Source organism: Pithys albifrons, chromosome 2, assembly GCF_047495875.1.
Source record: "Pithys albifrons albifrons isolate INPA30051 chromosome 2, PitAlb_v1, whole genome shotgun sequence".
Classification (NCBI taxonomy): domain Eukaryota; kingdom Metazoa; phylum Chordata; class Aves; order Passeriformes; family Thamnophilidae; genus Pithys; species Pithys albifrons.
Window position 1 is genome coordinate 51,808,049 of NC_092459.1, and position 18,480 is coordinate 51,826,528.

General features: G+C 36.8%; 1 protein-coding gene across 1 annotated transcript in view; it reads right to left on the reverse strand.

Moving 5' to 3' along the window:
- Positions 1 to 18,480, reverse strand: part of TRDN (triadin) — a 221,117-nt gene that overhangs the window by 42,842 nt on the left and 159,795 nt on the right. The window contains exons 26-29 of the mRNA XM_071547897.1: positions 15,442 to 15,492; positions 13,605 to 13,655; positions 12,984 to 13,034; positions 1,441 to 1,470 (exon numbers count right to left, since the gene is read on the reverse strand). Coding sequence (XP_071403998.1) covers positions 1,441 to 1,470; positions 12,984 to 13,034; positions 13,605 to 13,655; positions 15,442 to 15,492 — 183 coding nt within the window. The remainder of the gene's footprint in view (positions 1 to 1,440; positions 1,471 to 12,983; positions 13,035 to 13,604; positions 13,656 to 15,441; positions 15,493 to 18,480) is intronic.

An 18,480-nucleotide genomic window follows, 5' to 3' on the forward strand; every position in this document is an offset into this window, starting at 1 on the left:
GGTGAAAAATGAACCAAGAGCAAATTCCCTTGATATTCTTATGTAAATGAATGGGCCCATAGTCTGTGGCAAGGGTGACAGAAGCAGCATCCTTAACAAATACCTCACTAATTTTTTTCCTCTAAGAGCATAACAGTCCATGTTTGAACACAGCAGGCATTTTAATGTCTGAAAGCCAATGACAGTAAATGCAACTGCCAATTTCCCTGCTTCATGTGCTACCTTTCATGCCTGAGTTGTCCCAAATGAATCTTTGGACAAAAGATTCTGCTTGAAACCTATTAAGCATGGTCACTTCTGATAATCAACATGAATTTTATTATTCTGATAAAGACATGAGGTGAAATTTTGGCTTCAGTGGAGTGAATGGGACTTTTGCCACTAACATCAACACAGCCAAGATTTCACTCATGAGCTGATAAAAGACTTGAGACCATATTTTTTCCAGTTCAGTTAACAGCTGTGTACAGGGATAACAGAAAAAATAATAAATTAGCAGGATTGAAAATGTCTTTATGTACAGACAGTAAAAGTTGGCTCTATTCTTCACTTATGTGAATCACAGAATTTCCAAATGTTTTTGAAATGGCAAAAGACACCAAGCCAACCCTCCCCCCCAAAAAACATCTCTCATCAGTAAACTTCAGAAATAAAGAGCAATTTTTTTCTCACTAAATCAATATGAAATCTCAAATAATCCTATGAAATCTATGGAAATGTTCTGGAAATATTCCCATTGCCTACTTTTGTGAGCAAGATGCGATTTATAAACCGCATAATCAATAAAGTTGAATAGTTTAAAGAAAAATATCATCTTGGTGCTAATATTCAATTATTTTTGCTCTATGAATAAAATCAGAAAATGGCAATCAAAAAAAAAGTTTAAAATCCACAAATCTTACTATGATAGACAACACTATAAATAGAAATTTAGGGTCTGATAAACACACTGTATTTATCTTTAAGCATAAAAGGTAATATTTTTGGTTCTGATTTAGGGCAATTTTTCCACCAATCTGTTAAAATATCAAAGAACAGCTTCAGCAAAGGTTACATGCATGCTCCATACATATCTGAAAAGAGAAAATTAAATGTGCCTAGAAGAGCAACTTCTGCAAACAGCCAGGTCAGCATGCACAATGTGTTGCAAGTTTTGTTCTCTTTGACAAATGCTAACATGATAACAAAGGCTTTTCATTTTCCTCCCAGTCAGAATGATGAAGTGTGTGATACTGGGCTGTGTTGGCCTGTTTTAACAAGGAGCTACAATAATGGAAATGACAACTGTGTTATCACAGTAGGAGCAGATAAAGTCAGCTGATGGTAGCACATGAGGTGGTGCATATCATCGCAATGGTGTATGTCATCGCAATTGTATCACTGAACGAAGGAAACATTTCTCACAGCCTGAAAGTCAGTCAAAGGAAAATATTGATTTACCTTTCTTCTCCCCCTCCTTTTTTACTGCAGCTGAAAGAGAAACAAAAATACTGTGTTTTCACGATTGAAGTTAATAACAGGTAATATCAGTAAAAATAATTCAAAGACCTATTTAGAACCTTTTGTGTAAATCTCGCAAATCATACATATATTTTGCAATATAGGAATAAATTGATTTACCAGATCAGGAAACTGAAGTGTTTCCTCACAAACACCCAGCTCTTCTATTGATGAGAGCAAATTCCAGCTTTCTATATTCTCACATGTAATTTCAATCACAGACATCCTTCCTCCCAGACACTGATACTGGGAGATAAGAGTCACAGTGTGAATATGTGAAGAAAGTGGATAGACTGAAAAGGGAAGGCACTCAGGGCCAAGGCAAGTATTGAGGAAGGTTATGAAGCATCATCAGTTTAATAGAAATCTGTGCTTTTTTGCTATTAAAACTTGTAGTCATAAAAAATTGCATAAAACCAGTAGAAAAATACACCTGAAGTTATGTTCATATTTCTAAACCTCTGTCTAATGTGGGGAACTACAGCAATCCCATCTCCAAATCTCATAGTATGAGTTTTGAGGGAAGGAAGATGGGAAAGAGACTGTAAGAAAACTGATACTTTGAACCCAGTTTAAACAACCTGGAATTGGTTCCACAGTGGCAACTGTGCTGTATGACCAATGTTCATACTCTGGAGACAGAATAAAAGTCCCATAAAACTCAGCCTGATATTTCAATAAGAGATTGCATGTATCTGCAATGGATATTATGAAAACATAACAAAATTTTACTAAAAGGACTGAGGTGTCTATAACAGGAGAGTTACATGCATTTGCAAATGACTGCTATAACCTCGGTGGAGCTAAGCCAAGCTTGCACCTAAGTGCATTTAAAACCCATTCCCTAGCCTACATTTGAACCTTCTACAAATGTAGTTACAGTTGTCACGTTATTTTGAAACATGTCTGTTACAAGTGGCTGTAATAAACCCCTGCCTTAGACTCATATTTACAGCCTAGAGGAGGCAGAGTATTTAAAATTCAGAGCTCTTCCTGGAAAAGTGCTCAGCAGCCAGTGTGAATTGACCTGATGTGACACTGGAACTGGAAATGAAACAAGCAGAAGCATAACTCTGCCCTTTAATGGAGAATGTGCACTCGTGCAGGACAGAAATAAGTGTCATGAGGTCAGAGGCAGGAACAGACACTCCCTAGTAGTTTCAATGTATGCATTTAAAGTTGGAGTTCTGATCTCTGGCTCTTCAGTGTCCTTAAAATGAGGAAGCATTTTATTTCAAACTGTTAATACATTTGGACAAACCAGACCAAAAAATCAAACTATTAAATCTGGACTTACTGTTATGCTAATTATCAATGGCCTGTGGGAAAAAAATATACCAATTTCAAAGACTTTTTTGTTTTCTGCCACTTATTCCCCTGTGAGAATTTATGCATCTCAAGAATGTGCCCAGCAGTAGTAAAAAGGTTTCATGATTAGAATTAGTGGAAAACCAGCATAAGTTTTCCAGAATCTGGTCCTCTTTGCAATCACTTTGCTTTTCTAGGCGATGTGTGTATCAAAGCTGTGAATTATGCCTTTCATCAGCCATTACAGCAGATTTAGTAGCTTTTACCCCAAGAAGCTGCTATAGGTGCCTCAAAGACTTTCAAAAACATGCTTGAAAAGCCAGTTAAAGTGTGTTGGAGGGACTCTCAAATCAACAGAAACCCCAAATACCAAGACTCTGGGAGGAGCATATAGGTAAACATGCAGTGCACCTCTGGTTCCTCCTGACTTCTGTCCTCCCAAGCTTATTGGATGTGGCTCATTGTGCTTCTGCTCCAGAGGCAAGCACAGGCAGAGCCAGGTCCATCCATGCCCGTCACTGCACTTATGTCTGGCTAGTTTCTGCTATTACGCTATTATATCCTGTTATGACATCTGTTAGAATTATCACTTGGGCCACAGTTTTTCTAATGAACTGTACTCAACAAATCTTAAAAGACAGAAGATAAGTCATTCTGACCACTGTTGCCAATAGCATTGCTCTCATAAATCCTGTTGCTCAAACACAAAATGACAAGGAGTAAGTGAAAAAGAACATGGACACTGTTCTTTACATTGCTCTTTCAGAAGTTCAGCAGAGTGTTTGATTCTGAAGTGCAGAGAAAAGATGGATAGATTACCCAAGGAATTTGGTTTACAGCTGATAAAAAGCCAGATTACCTGCTGAGTAATATATTGTAGCTGGACATGAAATAAACTAGAATGAGGAACTAGGAAATCTGATGCTCTGACGTGAAAGATGTTCTTGACTGTGTACTCTTTTACCTTGATTTTTTTGGAGAAAGAACAAATTCTTAAGTCAGTTTGTTTTGCATTGTATTGATGAGAGTTGTCACCTAGTCCTTATTAGGAATTTGTACACACAAAGCTATTCAAAGAGGACTATATTAGCAGCCTTAAATCAGTCTGTCTTCCCTAGATCTATCCAAATCCAGTCTTAAATTTCCAGTTAATATAGATATGAATCAAAGCAGAATACATTTATGAGGAATACACATGCCATTTTCAGGGACCATAAATCCAGATTGAAAACTATCCCAGAAACAAGAAGGGTGTATTATCATATTTTAGATTTTGGGAATGAGTAAGAAAATCATTGCAAATCATGGAAGACCTTGTTCAAACATTTTTATGTAGTGTGGGAAAATAGAGGTAAATTTCCAGTGATGAAAAGGTCACAAAACTGCAGTAATGTAAGTAAATATCTTCATGAAGGAAAAAAAAAATCGGGTTTAGAATGGTTTTGTTATTTTTCACTTGTATCAGAAACTTGAATATAGATCATCATCAGTCCTTCAATCCCATATATAGTGATAGTTTTGAAGGACTGTTTTCTGAGCTGTTGAGCAAATACAAACATTTCTGAAATTGTGAAGGTATCATGAAAGCAATTAAAATCTTGATAACACTGTTTGCTGCTCATCAATACTCCATTCCATGTTGCTTTATGACCCAGCAGCAGCTAAGAACAGATGTTTAGTCTGAATACTGTCACAGAAGTGATTTCTTTCGCAAATCCTCCCTTTATTTTCTTATAAGAAGCCATAGCTTTCCATCCTGACATAGAAAACTTAACTTTCTTCCTAAATTTACAATAATTATTTATGAAAATTTGGGCTGCAAAAACTACATTTTCATAAAGATATTCAGTTTCTCTGTTTTATTTCTAAAGAGTCCTTGACTTAGATTTGTGATTTTCAATCTTATCATAATCATACTAATTAATCTCAAAGGGAATCTTGAATCTTTCCTATTTCCCTTCTTATGGACTTTTATTGTTTTTACTAACCCACTCCAGTGCCATATTACCATATAAAGGTTTTGTACACAACACTTCAGACAAGATGCATTTTGATTTATGAAATGGCTTTAAAACATTATATGCATTTTTCCTAAAGCATTTACTTATTGAAGAAAGTTCTTCACTGACTTGCCTGCAGTACTACTTAGGTCCTTTCCTGAATTTACATAGTTAATTTAGAGATAAATTATTCTTTAATATTTTCCCTCCCCTATATATTACATTGTATTTATTGACAATAAATTTTCTTTGCCATCATGCTGTCTTGTAAATTCAATTCATCACAGCTCCTTCTGTTCCTGCATTCTTTAACTAATTTTGCAATCTGAAAACTTCACTATATTACTACTTCTATCTTTTCCTGTTGGTTAACAAAACATAAGCCCAGACATGGGATCATAAGCAATTATTCTGTAAACAATCTGCAAGATGAAAATGAACCAATAGCTCTTTGCTTCCTAATAAGATATTTATTTCCTTCAATACTAGGTCTTACACAGCAGGTATTTGGTTTCTGCAATAATTCCTATACTGAAACTTTCCAAAGGCCAGTTTAAACAATTCCATAAATACTATGCTTATTACTTCATTAATATGTTGAAAAAACTTATTACTAGGACATAGTTTCCTTTTATAGATACCATGTAGGCAGGACCTCTGTGATTTTCCAGGTAGCTGGTTTATTCTGAATTTAATTTTGATTTCACCAAATTTCTGACTATTTTTTAAATTTCTTAATAACTGTGGAGTAATTTAAGTGTATTTACCCTGACACTGATTTGTCTGAAGGTGAGAGAAATTTTGCCTAAGTTCTTACATTTATTTTGGTTATAAAAATGTAAGTTATGGTAAAACAAAATCATATGCAGACTCATCCCATGTGTCAGGTACTGTGTGATAACTGTTCATATGCATGCTGTCATGCTGAAGTGAAAACTACCTAATGTAGACAGCTACAGTAAAGCATCTGGCATTCACTAAGTTGATGCTGTCTTTGCCCATCTCACCATAAATTGTCCATCTGTTCATAGCTTGAGAAAAATGTACTGTTTTAAAATATTTAAGAACCATATAAACTGACATTTCTCTCTCAGGTCTTCTTAACAGATATTTTATCTCCCTCAGTGTTTTTGAGTTCAGAATTTCTCTTATCCATGTCAAAAGAAATCTTAATCATGTTAAGAAATTATAGTTAAAAGAACCAGTAGAGTGACAACAGAGAGGAGAATTTAGCCTTTAAATTGGCTGAAACATCAGTTATTTAGAATGATTCTATTCAGTAGTAGGAAAATCCTTTCCTGCTCTTTTTCTCCTCTGGTCCAGGCTTTAATGAAAAGGTTTTGGGAAATAACCTCTTATTCAATTATATTCAACATTTTATCATTAAGGAACAAGAATGATGCTACGGTTGAACTCTGTATGACCTGACTATCCCTTTTGCCTTCATTTGTAAGACATACCTGCCAGACCTACTAAGAAAAAATTAATTCACTAGATAACCCTCCAAAGGTTTGCAGTGTTTTTCTCTCTATTACCAGCAATGTCTTAATGAGAATACACATGCACATTGTCTAAAAGGAAAGTGGGCAAACTCTGCTTTGAATTATCAGTATTAACACTACATGGATTACTATAGGGCAACCAGGACAGGGTTATTTTTGTAGCAGCCAGAAAGGAGCATGGTTAGGACCCAGGGGTTATTTAATACCACCTCGCATAATTTTCTGGGGATGGAGGAAGGGGTGGCTTCTGGTTCAGGTAGGTGGTGGAGGAAGAGGTTGGTTATTGTCAGGAGTTTCTGTGGTAAGCATCTGCATGCAAATGGTTCAGGTTTTTTTTTCTTGTATACTCTGTCATTCATACTGTTGCTGTTATTGTTAATTTTCTTATTTCATTGTTGTTTCCAGTAAATTGTTCTTACTTCAACCTGGTCTGTGCCTTTTGCTGCATGGTTTGTTGTTCCAATAGGAACATTTAATTGGGGAATACCCTCTGTAAATTCACTTGGTAGAGGCGGTAAGTGTGTTAATATTCCTGAGCAAGTTCTCTAACTGTGTGTGGAGCCTATTCAGCCTCTTGAGAAATGACAAACAAAGACTACTGCCAGAAACCTTCTCCCAACCCTGTCTGAATCCAGAGTGTGCAGATCTCTCTCTGCCACTGTTACTGTTCAGAGAGAGTGCCCAAAGTATAAAGCATTTTTGGAGAAAGACAGTTTTTTACTGGATCTGTGCAGAAAGCAATGTAATTGGAGCCATATATCCAGCTAACCATGGCCTGGGCTGAATCAAAAGCAGAGTGGCTAGCAAGACAAGGGAAGTGATTCTGTCCCTCTATTCTCCTCTGGTGAGACCCTCCCTGGAATACTGTGTTCAGCTTTGGGGGCTCCAATATAAGAAGGACATGAATAGTTTCAGTCAATCCAGATGTGGCCATGAAGATGATCAGAGGCCTGAAGCACCTCTCCTATGAAGACAGGCTGAGAGAGTCAGGATTTTTAGATTAGTGAAGAGAAGGTTGTGGGGAGACCTTATAGCAGCCTTCCAGTACCTGAAGGAAGCCTACAAAACAGACAATTTACAAGAGCATGTAGTGACAAGACAAATGGGAAAGGCTTCAAAGACATTAGATTTAGATTAGATATTAGAAATAAATTCTTTACTGTGAGGGTGGTAAGGCACTGGAACAGATTTCCCAGAGAAGTTATGGATGACCCATCCCTGGAATTGTTCACAGCTGTATTGGATGGGGCTTTGAGTAACTTGGTCTAGTGGAAAGCGTCCCTGCCCATGTCAGGGAGGGTGGAACTAGGTGATCCCTTCTAATCTAAACTATCTAAGTCTATAATAAAATGGCAATAAAACAGAGCAAGCCTAATTCTGTCAGCTGTTGAGAAGCAAATTGTCCAAATCAGAGAGAATCTTGGTTTCTGATCTCAAATAATATGTGAAATAATAATATTATGAAACAAGAATTTTGATTTATTGCTTAAAGATATGAAAATTAATTAGAGAGATGCATTTCTGGGCTCCTCACTTCAAGAAAGACATTGAACTCTGGAGCGTGTCCACAGATGAGTAACAAAGCTAGTGAAGGGTCTAGAGAGTAAGTCATATAAGGTGTGACTGAGGGAGCTGGGGTTGTTTAGCCTGGAGAAAAGGAGGCTCAGAGGAGATTTTATTGCTCTCTACAACTACCTGAAAGAAGGTTGTTGCCAGGTGGAGTTCAGTCTCTTCTCCCAGGCAGCCAGTGACAGGACTAGAGGACATGGCCTCAAGCTCCACTAAGGGAGAGTCAAGTTCGACCTCAGAAGAAATTTCTTCATTGGAAGGGTTGTTAAACATTGGAATGGACTGTCCAGCAAGACTCACCATACCTGAAAGTATTCAAGAAATGACTGGACGTGGCACTTAGTGCTATGGTCTAGTTGGCAAGGTAGTGATCAGTTAAAGGTTGGACTCGATGACCTTGGAGGTCTTTTACAACCTAAATGAGTCTGTGAGTCTATGATTCCATGATTCAGAAGACCTTTCAGAATGCTATTATAGAGTTCTGGGTGTCCCAGGATGTAGCAGGCTCTACCTCCAGGAAACAACCCTAAGTATCAGTAGATGTACTTTCATTTACAAACCAGTTTTGACTGTTGAAGGTATACTTCTACATACATATGCAGATGCTATGAATTCAGCTTGAATATTTGCATTTAGAAAAAGCAATTAAAAATCAATTGTCAAGCCATAGACAACTTTACACTTTAAAACATGCTTCATCGTTATACAAACTTCTTTTTGGGATTAAAATTTTAACTTTTTCCTTCTATAAAATGGAATTCATTCACATTATGTATGTTATTTCTTATATTTTCCTCTTATTTTCTAATGTCTATTGAAGATATTTTTCAGAGAAGTGGTGACTCACAATGGGAATTTATACCACCTGCTTACGATTCAGTCTTGGATACAGATGTGTCATTGTCTTACTGTCTGACTTTTAAAGCTTCGGTATTTTCTTGAAGTATAACTTACTGACAATGTTCAGCAATGAGGTTCTGTAATGCACGGACAATTTGAACAGGCTGATATTGCAATTTTTATACACCAAATATATCTACCTTATATTTTGGTTCTCTATTATTCAGGATTTTCTATTACAATTTTATACCGAGTTTGTGTCAATTCAAATTTCACATTTCAAAAATGTATTTATCATAACAAAGAGATTACACTGTGGTCACTTATATTGATGCAATTTACACTGGACTCGACAGACTTCTCTAAAATAGCAAGAGCTAATCAAAACACTGCTGTTACTCAAGGTGTTTTTGGCTGGCTAGTTTAACTTGAGATGTCCTCTAAAGAAGCTTCCTATATACTCAGAGTTGGCTAAAAAAAGTATCATTGCGACCTCCATTGTTACAGGGCAATGGCCACAAAATTTATGGAATACTTTTCCCCGTAGAGGCTTTTCTCAAACTGTCTGCCTGATGTATGTGACATGTCACTTATCATTGTTAAGAGAGAGAGGTTTAGTGATGCACAGGATACCACATGAATGCTTGAAGCCACTTTACAAGTCAGGGTTACACTCTTCTGACAAAATGTCAATGTCTTGTCATGAATATTCAGTGTCACTGAGTTGTATTTGCTTTTGGAAATGTTGCACTTGTAAGAAATGGCATATGAAGATCTGTCACATAAAACAGAAAAGACAGGAACAACTTTTAAAAACCTGCAGCCAGTGAGCTGAAGTGCCTTCAGAGTAAGATTGTGTAAAATTTGCTGTGTCATGAACTTTGATGACGTGAAAATTACCGAATGCTATTGTAGACACAAAGGTGCCGTCACTATATATATGTGTGTGCAAACTGAGTTCTTTCTACTCAAGCTCAACTTTCCCACTCAACTTTTCTGTTGCAGTCTTGCTTCAGGGGCCTTGAAGGATCTGCAGTCCTGGTCAGAATAGCCACTGTGGAGACCTAAGATACACAAGACTTAGAAGGCAGTTGGCCTGATCTTGTGTCTGACAGCATTTAATCCAAATATTTCAAGTTCTAGTAGAGCCAGCTAGAGTCAAAGAGAAATGCTCTCAAAGCTGTGAGTTTTCAGTTGTTCTCAGTGAGCTGTGCAAGGCATCAAGTACATGCACAGGTGACATACAAGGTCATATGCAAGTAGTACTCATCTCACTTGGGAAGCTGGTAAAGGCTGCACAAACTCAGCACTACTAATCTTCACTAGAATATGGCAGTGTTTATCCAAACATCCTGTTGCTACTATAAAACCCAATCAATTGTAGTTCAGACTTCATCCAAGCCATTTCTTTTTCAGAATAATCACAAGTGTCTCTAATGTAACGTACTGCAGTGGAGTTAAACTCAGCATACTCCATGCTGAACATTCAGATCTTGATTCTTGCATTTTGACAAGCAGGAAACTATGTCTGTAAGATAACACACCACTACCAAATCCTCTATGTTTCTTACAGTGTTTTAACCTGTGGGTTAAAGAAGTTAGGCTGGCTAGAATGCTTGGGAACATAGCTCATACTTTCTATTGCTATAGTATAAGAAAAATCTTGCATATATTATATCAGCTACTATAGGAAGAAATAATTAATTGTACTACAAGAAAAAGTCTATTCTGAGTACTGACTTTCTTTTTCAAATGTACTGAGCATAAACCACTTCACATTCAGTCAATAAAATTCTACAATGTTTAATTAAATATGTTCTTGAAGTAATTCAGTTTTGGAACTTGAAAGGAGCCTTTATTCACAAGTTGTTTCACTGTCTGATCAAACTGAGTTAGTGAAGTAATTTTTAAATACTTATGCTTTGTTTATAGTTGGGTGGGTGTTTGACAGTTCACTGAAGCTAATTCATTAGCATTGCAGCTAAAACACTTGTACAGACATGTATTACTTTACAATATTTGATCTTTTGAAACAAATAGTATTTTCCTTTCAATATCACATAAATTTAAATAAATCAATCTTCAACCAGAAATATTTGTAGAAATCTGAAGACAAGAATTAGAGAAGAAACTCAATGGTAAGTTCAACAGTGAAATACTTAAGGGTCTGATCAATATTTAACTCTTCATTAACCTAGCTATGTTTCATAGATATGTTGCAAGTACCTAGCAGGAAAACCATAGGCTTTGCTTGCCTCTAGCTTAAAATAAAAGTTCTACTGAAACAATAATCAATATACTAAAAGCCACTCACACTCAGAATCACGGAGCCATAAGCTTGGAAAAGATCTCTAAGATCATCAAGTCTGTCACCCTAGCATCACCACCATGTTCATCACTAAACATTGTCTTCCAATGCCATATACACACATTTTTTGAATACTTCCAGGGATGTGACTCCACCACTTCACTGGGTGGCCTGTTCCAATGTTTGACAACTCATTCTGTGAAAGAGCTATTGCTCCCTGTTGACTAAAGTAAAATCAATTGAAGAATTCAATAATGTGTCCCTATTTTTCTAATGTGTTTGTCAGTTCAGGTTTATCTACTTTATGTACTGCAAGGAGTTTCAGACTATTTAACCCCTAGTACACTTTCATAGAATCATAAACACATAGCATCATAGAATCATAGAATGGTTTGGGTTGAAAGGGACCTTAAAGATCATCTAGTTCCAGCCCTGCTGCTCTGGGCAGGGACACCTTCAATTAGACCAGGTTGCTCAAAGCCCCATCCAACCTGGTCTTAAACACTTGCAGGGATGGGTCATCCACAACTTCTCTGGGCAACTTGTTCAAGTGCCTTACCACTCTCCTAGTAAAGAATTTCTTCTAATATCTCATCTAAACCTACTCTCTTAAATTTTGAAGCCATTCCCCCTTGTGCTGTCACTACATGCTCTTTTAAATAGTCTCTCTCCATCTCTCTTGTAAGTTACCTTCAGTTACTGGAAGGTTGCAATTAGGTCACTCTAAAGCCACCTCTTTTCCAGGCTGAACAATCCCAATTCTCTCATCCTTTCCTCCTAGGAGAGGTGCTTCATCCCTCTAATCATATCGGACCATCCTCTGGACTTTCTCCAATGGTTGATAACCTTTCTATGCTGGGGATCCCAGAGCTGGATGCAGAACTCCAGGTGGGGTCTTATGAAAGTGGAGTAGATGGAGAGAATCATCTGCCTCGATCTGCACGGCTTTCTGGGCTACAAGTGCTCATTGCCCACTCATGCCCAGCCTCTAATTTACCAGTGCCCCCAAGTCCCTCTCAACAGGGCTGCTCTTGATAGGACTTGTTTTGTAGCACTTAAGCCTTTACTTTGCTTCAGAATAATACAACTGTGCAAAGTAATAGCTGATTTCTGCTATTCAGGTACACACTATGTGAAATAGCTGCACTTAAAAACTTGCAAGTGTTATCTTTCATAACTTATGTCAGAGAAAACATTGCTTCATTATTTCTAGTAATCCTTAGGGAAAATCTAAAGATAGGAAGTAGTATTATTAAATTATCTGAAGTAGTTTTCAAAACTGATTGGAAGATTTTAAGATTGACTACTATATTCCCATAACTCGAATGACTGTTATTAGCCAACACGTTATCGCATATTTTTATCTATGTTAGATTATTTACACATTTAACCTGAGAAACTGTTTTATAATGAACAAGTGGCATTTAATCAATATGCAAGTAGAGTCAAATTAGTTTTGTTTGAATTTAGTTGGTATGATAAACCTGAAGGTAGTTGGCTTAATTATAATTACAGAGTTATCATTACCTAGAAAAGCCTAGTATTTTTAATTACTATAAACTGTAATTGATTTTCATTTATTGGTTAGTGCTGATATTTCAATGTAAGAGAGAAAAAAGTACAATCAAATACTGTGTTATGTAAAAGAAGTAAAATGCAATTTGAATTCCCAAATTTGAAAAAAAAAAAGAGAAAAAATCAAGAAAAAATAAAATAAGTCCTTTTAACTTTGTAGTCTATAAAATACCACTGCTACAACTTGCTTGTATAACCACATATATATCTGTCATTTGTCAGCCAGGTAAAAAGAATGTTCAGCAGCAAAGGATGCCATTCAAGGATATTTAGGGATGGCTAAGCAAAGAAACTAGGATTTCATTTCTGAATACTTGCACAATAGATTTGTTTTCTCAACTCAGCCTTATGCTAAGGCTCAGTTTAACTTGGGATTGTTACCTTTTTCCTTAGTATTACTTGAAGCCTTAATTTCTTTTAGTTTCGAAGAGTCTGAAAAAGAAATCAAATACAAAAACTGTAAAGAGAGAGTAATATAAGTAAACACTCTGTTCATTGGTACTATACAAAGGGTACAAACACCACATCAACTGAATATGCAAAAGAGATATGTTAAGAATTAGAATTTCTATGTACTTCATTAAAAGGCTCTACTTAAGATTTGGAGGCAAACCAAAAATAATTCCCCTAAATTTGCTGGTAAATTTCCTGCAGGTCAAACTATGTACTCATTCCTGTGCAGCCTATCATTTCAGCCTGACCTATGAATTCAGCAACAGCTCTGTTACTAATTCACTCAGAAAAGACTAGCATTCTCACTGTAATATTGGCTGTGCAGGTCAGACAGCAGTTAAAGAATACCACAATAAGAAGGGTTATGACTTTATTATTTCTGAATTGTATTGGAAACTGCTCCTTTCAATTTATCAGATGTATTAAATTAGAAGAAGCTAGGTTTAGTTTCTTTTCACCAACATTCTGTACTTCAAAATATATCACAACTGCACTGAGATATCAGCAGACAAGGGGTTATTTGTCAACCACATAATGATAAGACATTACCCTTTTCCTTTAAGGCTGCTGGAGGTTTCACATCTTTTCTTTTACCAGAGTCTAGAAAGAAACATTTAACATTTATCAAAAGTCAGGTTAGAGAAATAATATGTCACTTGAAAAGAAAGCAAGTCAAACAATTTGATATGTAGAGAGCAAAAGAGATGTGATAATTAAATGGATTTAACAGCATGGAAATAAAGAACAGGACAAAAAAACCCAAGGTCATTCATTCATCTTTTTAGTCTTGGATATGCAAAATAATATGCCTTCAATATGTCATTAGTTTCTCCACATTTTGAGGAAGCTGTTGAGCCCTCTCTCAACCAGGCAATGAAGAATAATAACTTACAAAGAAGTGAGAAATTCTATAGAGCAGTGGGCATCAATGGATTTTTCCTTGCTGAACCCAAATAAAAAATTAATCCCCATTGATACAATGGGAATATTAGGAATACTGGTCTTGTAAGCCAAAGGCTGCTGATAAAGGTAAGTGGGAGTTTTCTTTATTCAGAAGTGACAAAAGGACCAGCTACTCATTCAGTACCCCATTATTCTTTTAATATCAAAGAGGCCATATGGGTATTGCCTGTGAACAGGCTTTCACTTCCTGCATATATATAGCCTTTTAAAATCACAGGCACACTGAGTATAAAAGAAAAGCAGTACTCATCTTTCAAATGTACATTCATATATTCTATGTAACAATGAATAGTCCAAAAACTTAATTGTATCTTTATTTTTTTCTGTAGCATATGAAAAATATATTAAAGGAGGTGAGGAAAAAAAATGATATTCTAGTTCTCTCTTTCTAGCGGCTGACAAGGCAGAATCCAAGGACAAAAATAAAAAAATGAAAAAACAAAAAAAAAGGAAAAGCATCAAAGGTTAGCTAAGCACAGATAAAGGAAAACTATTATCTTCCTGAGGTGCCCAGATGAGACACATGAACTGATAGCAGAGGCAAAGAGGAGAATTCTGAGACCCAAGTGTTAACCTGACTTCATTCTCCAGAGTTTTCAGGAGAAGTAATACATTCCTCTCAGAAGTGCATCACTTTGCTGTATATCTATTCAGCAGCCATAGTCTGGATGGCATCAAATATCTCTGGCTTCCAAAAAAATGGGACCTTGTAAGACTTTGGACCTCAGATGTGCTGTTACAGCTCACGAGCTGGGCACAGTTCTGACAGCCTTTGCTGTCTCTTTTCAGGTTTTAACCTGTTTCAGTACTCGCCAAAAAGAGTATTCAATACACATCACATTGCAACAAATAAGGTTTTCTCCAAATGGATGTTATCAAGAAATCCATGACCTCTGTGTGCTCAGCTAGCAGGCCAGCCTCCTGCAACTGAAACGATTAGAGACATATGTGTCCATGTTGACAACAAATTAAGAAAAAATTCTAGACATATCAGTCACCCTCAAATACCTGGATCTGTCAGTAGCCTCAGCTGTTTTCATTCTCAGTCACCCACATTCTTGAGCTGTAGCCACATGAACCAGATATAGTATAGCTCCCTGGGGAATGTTTCACTATGGGATTTACACAACTCATTTTTGACAGAATAGCATCCAAAGGTGGAATAAAAATAAATTTCAGTGTTTCTCCCAAGAGGCAAATTCAAGTATCTGCATTTAAAATAAGCCTGGGTAGTTTCTAGGGAGTCTACTGTGATCTGTACAGCACAAATATCGTTAAAAAGAATATAGTGAATAAAATAATTTAAACATGAACCAGGATGGGTTTGCTTTTCCACACACACATATTCCTACGCTAGACCTGTTTCTAGCACAGAATAGCTGTTCTGATATTCAGGTCTGGATTTCTCAGTTTCTTTACTTACCTTTTTCCCTTGAACCCTCTGGATTCTTGGGATTTTTTCCTTTCAGAGAATCTGTAGAGAGATAATTATGTTTTTGAGACTTAGAAGACAGGACTGCCCTTCTACATTTAAAAGAAAACAAACACAAGAAATATTTAAAAATTAGACTAAAACTGTGAACATAAATGGATGCAACCTTGACCTCTTTTCAAATCCTCTCTAGCAATTATCTTATATTTTTAAGGTGCAATAATGTCAGTAGCAAAGGCAAGAGTAGAAATTGCTATAGATCACTGCCTGTAGAGACCTCACAGGAGGGAGAAATTGGAAAGGAGAAGGGAAAAATACAAGAAAAGACATAGGATTAGAAATTCTTAGGGCTTTATCCAAAACTTCATGAAGACGTAAAGGGCTACTCTGCTCTCTTTTTTTGTGTAAAGAGTTTTTTGTTTTTTTTTCCTCAGTCCTTCAGGGAACATGTACTCAGTGGGCCAGCAAACACAGGAAATGCATACATTAAGTTACATTTGTATGGCCAGACTTCACGAACGAAGATTTGGGAAGGGCTCTACCCATGTGGGTGTGCCCTTCCAGCCTGCACAGTGGATTTTTTAGGTGAGCCACAGCGTGCACAGAACTGGCCCCACCATTTAAGTCCTAAGGTCCATTTGCCATGGCCAAGCGAGCTTGGACAGTGACAGTGAAGTCCTCAAGACTGTCTACAGCACCCGGTACTAACCAGGGCTGACCCAGCTGAGCATCCAAGATCTGATGGGATCAGATGGCAGGGAGGCATTGAACTGCCAGGGGGCGGTCCCCACTGAGACTCGAACTCAGGTCCTTGGGATTTGGAGTTCAGAGTGCTCTCCTTTACACCACGGGACCACCCATTATTATTTTTTTCAAGCAATAGTCTCTTGACCTCTTGTGCATGTATCAGTGAAATTAAGAGAAAAATTGTTTTTTCCAAATGAGGAAGTATTTTCATAGGCTTATAAATACGTGTGGTTTGAATAAGAGAACATCACAGCTCGCAGGGTGCTGATAGACCTAATTGACAGGATATAGCACTAAAGCATATAGAAAGAAAATATGCCATTTATTCCAAATGAAAGTAAACCAAACCTTCAGTGAAGCAGATAAAGCTAAAGGAAGATCCTTTACAAAATAATTTTAACTCTGAACATCCTCCTGGCTGCCATGGTACCAGGAAGCAATCCCACTTATCCATCTGGTTTTAAGTGTGAGTTGTTCATTTCCAGGATGGATGAATTTGGAGTAACCACACTATGCACCGAAGTTCTCAAATTAGGAGTCTGCTCTTCACAGCAGCAGTGGACTCTTCTTCAGGGGACTGGGAGAAAAATTCCAATGTGAAGACTAGAAACCTTTTGATGTAGCCTCTACATTGACTATATAAGAATCTTGAGACAACAGCTACCTAACTTGAACATTTTATTCTGGGTAAAATTGTGATCTCAACGATCAGCAGCTATTGCTGCATCCACAGCCAAAACCTTTGGCCTTCTGGGTTTGACAGCATATGCCCATGATGGGTTTTATTGCCATCCAAGTAGCAGATCAACCTGAAATTTCCTACAATGTGTAACTTCTAAAACAGGTTCAGCACTTCTGATTCTTACTTTTGGATGCAGCTCCTACTGTAAGACATTTTCCATGGTGCACCAACTTCACCCTCTGAGCCAGGGCTACTGAGATTAGCAGTTTTTCTTTCCTTCTAGGGAGAGATTTAAACAGAGACTCACTGAAAACCCTCTAAATTTTTGCTCTCAGGTGACCACTTTCCTGCTGGTTCCAGAAAAGAAAAAACACAAAACTGGTTTAAAGCCTGAATTTGTATTACGGCTTTCCTCCCACATTCTATACTCCAGGTGTGAAGCTGGATCAGGTTGGGAAGATGGCATAGAAAGATGAAGCAATATTTTTTTTCTTTAATGGCAATGTGCTATTATGTATGTGGCAAGAAAGAAAGATAGACTTATTTCCCCTACCAATCTGTACATAAAAGTAAACAGGCTTATTATCCACACAGTGGATGTAAGAAAACATGCAAAGATATCCCAGAACACTGCAACAGCAAAGATGAAGAAGAAAAAGAACATTTGTTTGGAAAACAAATCATGGAACACAGGGTAAGAGTGAATTTATATTATCTGTACAGCACAGGGGTTGTCAGTTTAATAGCATAGTGCTCCTAGAAAAAAAACACAGCTGAGGAGTTATATATGATATGAGATTTTAGTGCCACTGTTAGAGCCTACTCAAAAAACACCTCCAAATTATACCTTAGAGTTTCATTGGCCTCAAATTTTTTTGAATATGCTTATGTCAACAGAAAATTAGTTTCTACATTTGTTAGTAAAAATGGGCTTCTTTATTCTTCGTTACTACAGGAAAAAGATGAAAAGCTAGTTATAAATTCAGACGGAGTCTTGAGATGTCCTTTATCACAAGGCAATGGAAAATATATTATTCCAGTGTTCTTCTTAATTACTGCCAAAAAAATTAGACTTCAAGATTGAAGACACTTTATTAACCTCATAAAATAGATAAAGTAAAACTGTGAGGTTGTGATCTATAGAGTATCCCAGCAATAACACCAGATTCAGAGATTTATTTTTCCTCTTTCTCTTTTAAATAAAATCACTATGCTTCAGTTTATGAAAAATAGCCTGCTTTAAGTTAAGGTTTTGGGTCTGGACATCATGCCTGTTCATTTAAACTTAGTCCATCCTTCAAAGAGAATGAAGTAGGATGATACATTTCTTAGTGCATAAGGTGCCAAACAAACATTAATCACCACAAGCGTTTAAACACTTCATCTAGAAGTATTCCTTTGTTTGGTTTACCTGAATAGTAACAAACTACCAAGATAAATCATGAGGAAGTATACGCAGTCTTAAAAATTTTTACTTTCCTGTGTCTTTCAATATATTTGTATTTGCCAAAAATATCCACTTTAAGAAAGAGGTTGTAAGACACCAAATTGCAGAATGAAAAGACCTGTGACCTGGTCAATAACCTTTACAGAGCACCACT